At 36.4% G+C, this 8,868-nt stretch overlaps 2 protein-coding genes across 3 annotated transcripts in view; both read left to right on the forward strand.

Moving 5' to 3' along the window:
* The window catches only part of LOC107654901 (E3 ubiquitin-protein ligase pellino homolog 1-like), a 34,876-nt gene that overhangs the window by 11,418 nt on the left and 14,590 nt on the right, over positions 1–8,868 (forward strand). The gene's annotated exons all lie outside the window — the stretch shown is intronic.
* LOC107654823 (telomerase-binding protein EST1A-like) lies at positions 258–2,355 on the forward strand. Its single transcript, XM_016442073.1, has 4 exons — positions 258–270; positions 1,172–1,346; positions 1,430–1,650; positions 2,348–2,355. Exons 1-4 carry the CDS (start codon positions 258–260, stop codon positions 2,353–2,355), a joined length of 417 nt encoding a protein of 138 aa, XP_016297559.1.

Raw genomic sequence — 8,868 nt, forward strand, 5'->3', positions numbered from 1 at the left:
TGGCGCACGAGATGCGATGACGATGTAAGTGTCGTTGCATTATAATGTTTTTGTTAGCCTATCCAGTTGAAGCCGCTAGATGCGGCGCTGCTTCGTTGTTCATTCAAAATATTGCGGAAAAAGAGAACATCAATGCGGAGATGATCTTGTTTACATCAAAACTGAAACCAAGCCGTTCACACAGAACACATATTTTGCGCATTTGCTGGAGCAGTGGTTCTCAAACTGGGGTACACGTAACCCTAGGGGTACGTGAGATGACGGTGGGGGGTACGCGAACAAAATTCTGAGTTTCGGCATTCATTTAATTCTACCCCAACTTAAAGTAACATTAAAACCGAACATGTATTTCTGACAAGCAAAATGCCGCTTCTTATGTAAAAACAGGAAAATGGGGGTGCCGTAAACGGTCAAATACATGATATCCAATCAGCTTACCTCATCTTTTGTGGTCAAAACGGACTGCATCCATCCACACAAGCAGCGTGCATGCGATAGGATGCCAGCTGAATATGCTGCTTTAGCCAATCGCGCTGCTGTTCAATGTATCTTTAAAGTAGAGCTTCACTTAATAGCATGAAGAGCAAAGATTGACGCAGACTGAGATCGATTTAAACTCTCTTCGATACAGACACACTCTGCATGTTATTGATTTCATGTTTATTAAGATGCGTGCAAGAATGCAAATTTCCCTGAATATCCAAACGATGGCAAATGTGCCATTAATTTTTTAATAAGGATAGAAAATATTTGCCTCTATAAAGGTAAAAAAATGCACCTTTAAATCAATTTAAGGGGGCAAATATTGTCCTTTAAGGTGTGACTAAGTGGAAGAGAGGGGGTACGCAGAAGAATGTTAAATGCCCCAGGGGGTAGTGTTTGTCGAATGAAAATATATCCGTGCTAAACTTATACTCTGCCTCCAACTCACACACTGGCAAGTAAAATCTAAGAATTTATTAGCCAGTAGCTAATATTAGACATCATTTAGTCGCCCAGAGTGAAGATTTAGTCGTATATGCGAGTGATTTACTCGCATTGTAGAGGGTTGCTAAACCTTGTGTGCTACCTATGTAGACAGCATAAAGTCATTCTGGGTAAAAATCTCAGTGTTTGTGACCCCTATGCAGCTTTGTCTGATTATTTGCTTTCTCTTTTTTTCCTCTGCCAGAGTCTATCCCAGCAGAAGAGCTGGGGGAGCTTGATGAAATGGACGAGGAGGAGGGGATGGTACGGGTGTCTGTCTTCCCTCCCGACCTCAGAGAGCTGCTTCCCAGCATGAAGGTCTGGTCTGACTGGATGCTCGGCCACCCAGACAAGTGGAACCCTCCTCCCTGCAATATTCAGTGAGTCCTGCTTGTGTTACGTTCACAGGGCCGTGTTGTTTTGAAACTGAGCTGGAGTAATACAGAACTGTGTGTGTTTCTAGGGGGGGTCCAGACGTGTGGCAGTGTCTTGCAGATCTGTGCAACTCTTTGGCACGCGTGTATCATGGTGAGGTTCTGCTGTATAAAGCTGATGTAGATGGAGAAGGAGACGAGGAACTCCGAGTCCTACAGCTGGAGGAAGACAAAATGCTCTCTGGCTTTGTCCCGCTGCTTGCTGCCCCACAGGAAGCATGCTATATAGACCAAGGAACAGATGCGGTCAGTAATGTAGTAATGTACACACCTATGGATTGTATATAAAAATTAGGGCTGTCAATAACAGATACAGATACAATCATTTGCAATTTTTTATTTTTATTTTACATTGTTTTTTTTTTATATCCCAATTTGCAAAAATGTTCCTCATTCATATTTTTTAAGTTAAAAATTCTATCTAGATTAATTCTATCTACATTTATTTTATTAACTGAATTAACTATTAATCTATTAAGCCAATTGGCCAATTGGCTTTTTTATTTTAATATTGAATTTTATATTTTTATGTAGTCTATTCGGTCCATTATCGCCTGTTAGGTGGAGAATATATCAAATTTAGGACTGTCAGTAGGTAACAATACTTTATAATTTCATCTTACTATTATGTTAAAATAATTTTCTAAAATTATTTATATTTAGTTAAAATTCAGTCTATATTTATTTTATTAAATAAATTAGCTATTTATTTATTTTAAATTCCAATTTACTACAGTTTACCTTTTTTATTATTTATTATGTTTTTATTATTGTTTTATATTTTTATGTAGTCCATTCAGTCTATGTCGCATATGCGAGTGATTTACTCGCATTGTAGAGGGTTGTAAATGTTGACGGAATTTTCATTTTTGGGTGAACTATCCCTGCAATATGCTTTGTTTTGAACATTAATGCATATGGTGATTCTTGTGCATGTGTGCGTGCAGGCTCCTGAATATCTGATTCTTCTCACCATATCTCTTCACCATCTGTACTTTTATCTTTCTCAAATTCATCATTGTGATGAATCTTGCATGCATTTCGTTAATGCATCTTTCTTGGTCGACAGTGTTATATTTATTCAAATAGTTTTCAGTATAAAGTGGTGATGTGGTAAGGTCTGGTGTTCCTGCCCAGGTGGAGGTCACCTGCTTCCTTTCAGCTGTTTTACTGTGATTGACCACATGTGCAGTCCAGTTTCTTATTAGTGGTGGAATATTTTTGTTATGCGTTTATTAGGATCCTCTAGTTGGTCTGTGTAGTTAATTGTAAAGTGATTCATAGATTTTATGAATTGGTCAGTTTATTGGTATTGTTTTCAGAGAAACTTGGAGTGTTCCAAAACCTACGTACCTATGTTAAAAACTGTTTTGAACATGCCTCAGCTGATCATAATTAAGAACTGGAACAATCCATTTTATAATATTAATTATGATTGATTAAAAATTTGTTTGGTTATTTAATTTTGCACACTCATATCCTGTAATTTTTTTAATATAGATTATCTTTGCATTATATAATGCTCACTTAAGTCAATCTTTAAAAACATAAATTTAACAACATTATTAAATGTAATCTTTAGCAAATCTCAAAATGAATATCCATTTTTTTTCATACTGTACATTGTAATACCTAAATTAACTTTAATGCTTAAATTAACTAGCATTTAATTAATGATTGATTGTAGTTTTGTGTTAATATATTTACACAAAACCGTATAACATTTTTTACAGTACAGAATTATATTTTTCAGAACAGTTTGAAAGATTTGTTCTCAAATGCCAAAAACTTTTTATTAGTGTTTTCAAAATATTTATCACGATTAATAAACAAAATATGTTTTTCTTAAATATATACGTTTATGTATTTATTTACACATCATAAATATACACAGTACACACACATATATTTTGTAAACAAAAACTTGTATTTTTGATGTGATTTAAAAATGCTTTATAATGGCTAGGAATGGCTGTTGAGATTCAATAGTCCAATAGAAGTCCAATAAACTGCATCCGTCCAACATAAAAAGTACTCCACACGCTCCGGGGGGTTAATAAAGGCCTCCTGAAGCAAATCCATGCATTTTTGTAAGAAAAATATCCATATTTAAAACTTTATAAACCGCAATCTCTAGCTTCCGCTAACTGTCGAATGCGCGTGTACGAGAGAGTGGCGTTCTAGTGGATGACGTAGGCGTAGCGTAAGCTCCAGTGAGAAAACGCTAGTCTCGCCAGAATCTCAAGGATTTCAAGCAAAATCCTCTGACATTTTTCTTTACAAATCCTCGTTTTGTAATTCTGCTTCGTGACAGGTGTTTTGTTTTGCTCTCTCTTCTGTGCTCACATTCGTCACAGCATTTGCCTACGTCCTACGTCATCCGCTGGAAATACTCTCGTACACGCGCATTCGACAGTTAGCGGAGGCTCCAGATTAAACCTTTATATATGGATATTTTTCTTACAAATTGATTTGCTTCAGGAGGCCTTTATTAACCCCCCAGAGCCGTGTGGAGCACTTTTTTATGATGGATGGACGCAGTTTATTGGACTTCTATTGGACTATTGAATCTTAAGTCATTCTCTGCGATTTATAAAGCTTGGAAGAGCCAGTACATTTTATAATATAACTCTGATTGTATTCGTCTGAAAGAAGAAAGTCGTCATACACCTGAGGGTGAGTAAATCTTGGGGTATTTTTCATTTTTGGGTGAACCATACCTTTTTAAAAAAGCTTCAAATGTCTCAAAGACTAGAAGTTTCGTTGACACTGTGTACAAATTAGGGCTGCAACAAACGATTATTTCACTGATTAAACAGTAGACTTTGATTGATTATTCAGCTTTTGCAATTAGTTAAAATATTGAGTTATACATATTCTAACAAATAAATAAAGGTAATCACTTCAGCTTTTGAAAATCATATCATGTAATTACAATTATTGTACAATTAATTTATAAAAACAATATCCACCTTTTTCTTGCCGTAAAAATGGGAGCGGCCATTTGTAAATTCTATGGGTCTAGCTTCTGGTCTTATCTGCATCCAGCTATTTTTACAGTTCGTTTTGCTGCTTGATATTCAAAATTGGTGTGTCATACTATATTATTTTAATGTATTATCTTAATTATGAACACACTAGTTTGTAGTGCAAACAGTTTTACCGTTTACTGCATGTTGTTATTGTTCTCGCAGTTCAAACCTGTATTATGTTCTTGGGATCAGTGGGTCCTGTCACTTTTCTCACAATCTGAAACCATGTTCTGTGTAAAAAAATGAAGAAAAGGTTTCACAGATGTTCACATGGTTGTATATTCAGACAGCATGAAGTCAAAATCAATTATCTTTTATAGAATATTGAAGGGTTTGATTTATTTGTAAACATTTTTTTAAATTCAATATTCGCTTCCCTCCAGCATCCTGTAACTTGCTCAAGATCACAGCAATTAGCAAATGAGAATTATCTAAATCTATACCTGATAGACAAAATCTAGTTCCTACACTAAATTTTTTGTCTAGAACACTTCTGGAGTTCATCGGCTAGCTAGATTTTTACATTTTCTGAGTGGTGGTGCATCGCTGTGCTAAGATGTTGTGGGTGAGTGCAAGCATGTTGCTATGCAGGTCATAAGAACTTCTTTTTTTTAGTTGTTGCCAAGGTGTTTCGGGTCATTGTTGGAGCCTTGAAATAAACTCATAGGATTCATTGTCCTCCAGACATAATTTATAAAAATGATCACAAAAAAAGTAATAGCACACCTCTGTTCGAGCTCCATGACTTGAGGTATCATTCATGTCCGCAGCACAAACGGTGCAGCATGAGTTAACTAAAACTATTCATTTTTTTAAAATGAAATAAATCTGAAATAAAGTAAAATAAATTGAAGTTGAAATACTAAAATGACTAAAACTAAAACTGAAATAAAAAAATAGAAATATAAAAAAACAAAAACTAATAAAAAAAAACAAAAGCACATGAAAATGAATTAAAAACCTGAAAATATTAAAAAGCTCATTCAAGCTAACGCTAATCTGAAGAGTCCTTATTAAAGTTGTGGAAATGAAGCCAAGCTGCTGTGGTTACTGGGCCTTAAGCCCAACCTGAGCCATAGTAATGCATCTCTGTGCACTGAAGATTTATTATGAGCTGGCTCCCCGCTTCTCACCAGCACTGAAACAAACGCTGAACTATATTCAGTATTTTTGATTTGTGAAAGCCGTGGTCATTGACATCTCCACTCTGAAACAGTCCCAGTTTTGTGAGTGACGTTGATGTTTTTTTAATTTTTATTTATTTTTTAATTCTGCTTGTTGATCAGGAGTTTGCATGTGTCTCATTCTCATTCACAGTTCTGTTCAGGCTTAATGCTAACCCGGTCTGTCTCGCTCCTCATGGGGTCGGGTTATTTTTCAGGTCATTATACAGAGGGAGTGCGAGACAAATCAGGACAAAAACAGCAGGGGTGTGTGTGAAACAGTGTGTATCTGTCCTGTACTGTATTTTGGTCCAGTTGCTGACTGTAAAATAGCTCTCTGAACTAGTAACTCTGTGTGTGTTTGTGTATACACGTGCAACAAGTTTATTTAGTGTTGTAGAGGTAAAACTATAACCATGTGAACCCTTATGTAACTGATTCACTTGGGTTTCATGAAATAGAAACTTCTCTGTGGTGAGATGAGGTGTGCAGATATAGAGTGTGTCGATCGTTTTACTGACTAGTGAGGTGGTTTTGTGTGTGAAACTGAGAGACATGGAGAAAACAGCGAGAGAGAAGTCTGCATGCACGAGTGTGAGTGATGCATAAATCTGATGACCTTCTAAAAGAGTATTTTTCCTCTCATTCTCTCTTTCTGTTTCCTTTTGTTTTCTCTCTCCCACTTTGCATTACTCCAAATTATTTCAATGGTTTTTGAATTAACTGTTGTGTGAAATTGCAATAAAGGATGTCATCAAGTGTGTTTTGGTGTGTTAATATAGTTAGCTGGTTTGTGTTTTTTCCTGTTAATATTACCGGATTTTCAGGCCTGATACTAACTAACACACAAATCAACCATTGATACAGGTTCATGCTCTCTCTCTTTAAAAAGGTTGACTTACGGTAAAAAGTTGCAACACTCTTGTACTTTTGGAAGATGATGTTTTGTAAAGCACCTTTTACCTTTTCTTTTCCCTTTGGCTTTCTTGCTTTCTCACTTTCTAACCTTTTTATTCACACTCTCTCGCTCTCTCTCTCTGCTTTAGTATAGAGGTCGTGTGTGAACGGTGTGATTTCTAAGAACAGGAAGAACTGCTGTTATTATAATTCATGGTACAATAATGTGACAAATGGACTTGTTCTGTGGTGTAGGAAGGATTGTGAATAGTGTTGCCACTTAAAACACCTCTTTTTTTTCCATCTGTATCATCAGCACTGACTTCCTGTTCTGTGCTCACTTGTTAGTAAGACATGCAGATTACTAGTTAAGCTTCTTTTCTCTCCAGCCAGCCGTTTTTTTTAAATCAAAATAAGTGTTTTGAGATTAGACTATTTGCATACTCAGAATAAAGTTAGAAATTGTGCACACTGAAACCTGTTTAGTCGAGTGACTGCTATAGTCCTAAATTTCTTTTGACATCACTTCCAGTGTTTAAACAATTCAGGAATTATATGCTATGTGATTGCTCGAGTGGTAAGTTGCTTTTTGCTGCTTTTGTTCATCAATAGTGCATTGAAAAACACAAGGCACAGTGCGGTAGAATGAAAAAAAAAAAGCGAAGTCATGAGACACGATTTAAAAAAATTTTTAGCTACTTTTAACATGGATGTCATTTACACCACATGCTTTGATGGTGTTATCAGGATTGTGTATATGGGGCAGGTGTTGATTTTGTATGGCTGTGAGGAATTTATGAGTGCAGTTTATGCATGTGCTCTATTAAAGGGGTCATATGATGCTGCTAAAAAGAACATTATTTTGTGTATTTGGTGTAATGAAATGTGTTTATGCGGTTTAAAGGTTAAAAAAACACATTATTTTCCACATACTGTACATTATTGTTTCTCTTCTATGCCCCGCCTTTTTGAAAAATTTTGTCGATTTTTGCAAAGCTTATCGGTCTGAAAAACCGAGGTGTGCTGTGATTGGCCAGCTATCCAGTGCATTGTGATTGGCCGAATACCTCAAGCGTGTGACGGAAATGTTACGCCCCTCACCATACTGTTGATGCCGTGTGCCGGCCGGAGCGAAGAGACAAAAACATTAAAACCCATTACAAACGAGGCATTTGTTGCATCCAGTGGGGACATAATTACTGATGAAGACCAAAGTAGTTTTCGCTTTCACAACGAAGCACACAACGTCTTCATGAAATGGCGGCAGCGGCAACAATACTACAGTGAGAATAAAAGTTACACCTTCTTTCTTTGCATGAACATTTGGGCGGCGTTATGCAAATCTTCCCACATAGTGAGGTAGATATGTGGGGGCGTGTTAGAACGAGCTGTTTTAGGTAGGTGTGGCTGACTCTTAACTTTTATAAAGAATATCTCTTTGGATTTGAGACTTTAGTCTTTGCAACTTTACAGATCTTCTTTATGCACCAAGAACTTGTAACGCTCCAAAGAGAAAGGAAAAATTGAAATCGCATCATATGACCCCTTTAACACTCGTAACCCTTGTTAAAGAGCATGTCATATGGTATTTTAAAATGTCCTAATATTGTGTTGGAGTCCTCTACAACAGGTTTAAATGCATCTAAGGTCAGAAAACATTGTAATTTTCTCAGAATATACATTTAATATTAGAGTCATTTGCTAATGATTTAGAAATGATTCGTTCCAAGCAAGTTCGGAGCAAACCCCTCCCTTCCATAAGCCTACTCTGCTCTGATTGGTCAGCTGGCCAAGCCTGTTGTAATTGGCACAGAGAGTAGTCCATGACTTGAGCAAGTTAGCGAGCACCTTTACATAAAACAATAATATATTGCTCCAATCCGTTCTTATAATAATGACATAAAATGCAAATCACTTAAATGCAAGTGAATCGTGCCCACAGCTAAAGTTTAGCTGCTAAACTGTGAACAGTTAAAACAATAATGGTGGCTATGTTAGCCGAGTGCTAACGTGACTAACTGATGAAACGATAGTTTGTAAACCAAAATATGTCTACTGTAATGTTTGAAGAATGACAGACAAAAGACGCTCTGTCTTAACTTTTAATCAGAACGCAGAACGGCTGTATCACAGGCGCACCAGCCTAACTTTACTCGCTCGTCTCTCCCGCATTAACCCTATAACTGCCGTGCAGCAAAATTAAACAGCAATTAGCTGTGTGCTACACTACATTCTTTATTATTAAACAAAGTAATTACAACAACGTCAGTTTACATTAATCGACAAATTCTTAGGAAATAGTGGGTTCACAGCGAATTATCAGAACTACTTCAGTAAGACAGTAATATCGTGCTTTACCTGGAAACCTAAAGCTGC

This window comes from Sinocyclocheilus anshuiensis, unplaced genomic scaffold (genome assembly GCF_001515605.1).
Source record: "Sinocyclocheilus anshuiensis isolate Anshui unplaced genomic scaffold, SAMN03320099.WGS_v1.1 scaffold335, whole genome shotgun sequence".
In the NCBI taxonomy this organism is placed as follows: domain Eukaryota; kingdom Metazoa; phylum Chordata; class Actinopteri; order Cypriniformes; family Cyprinidae; genus Sinocyclocheilus; species Sinocyclocheilus anshuiensis.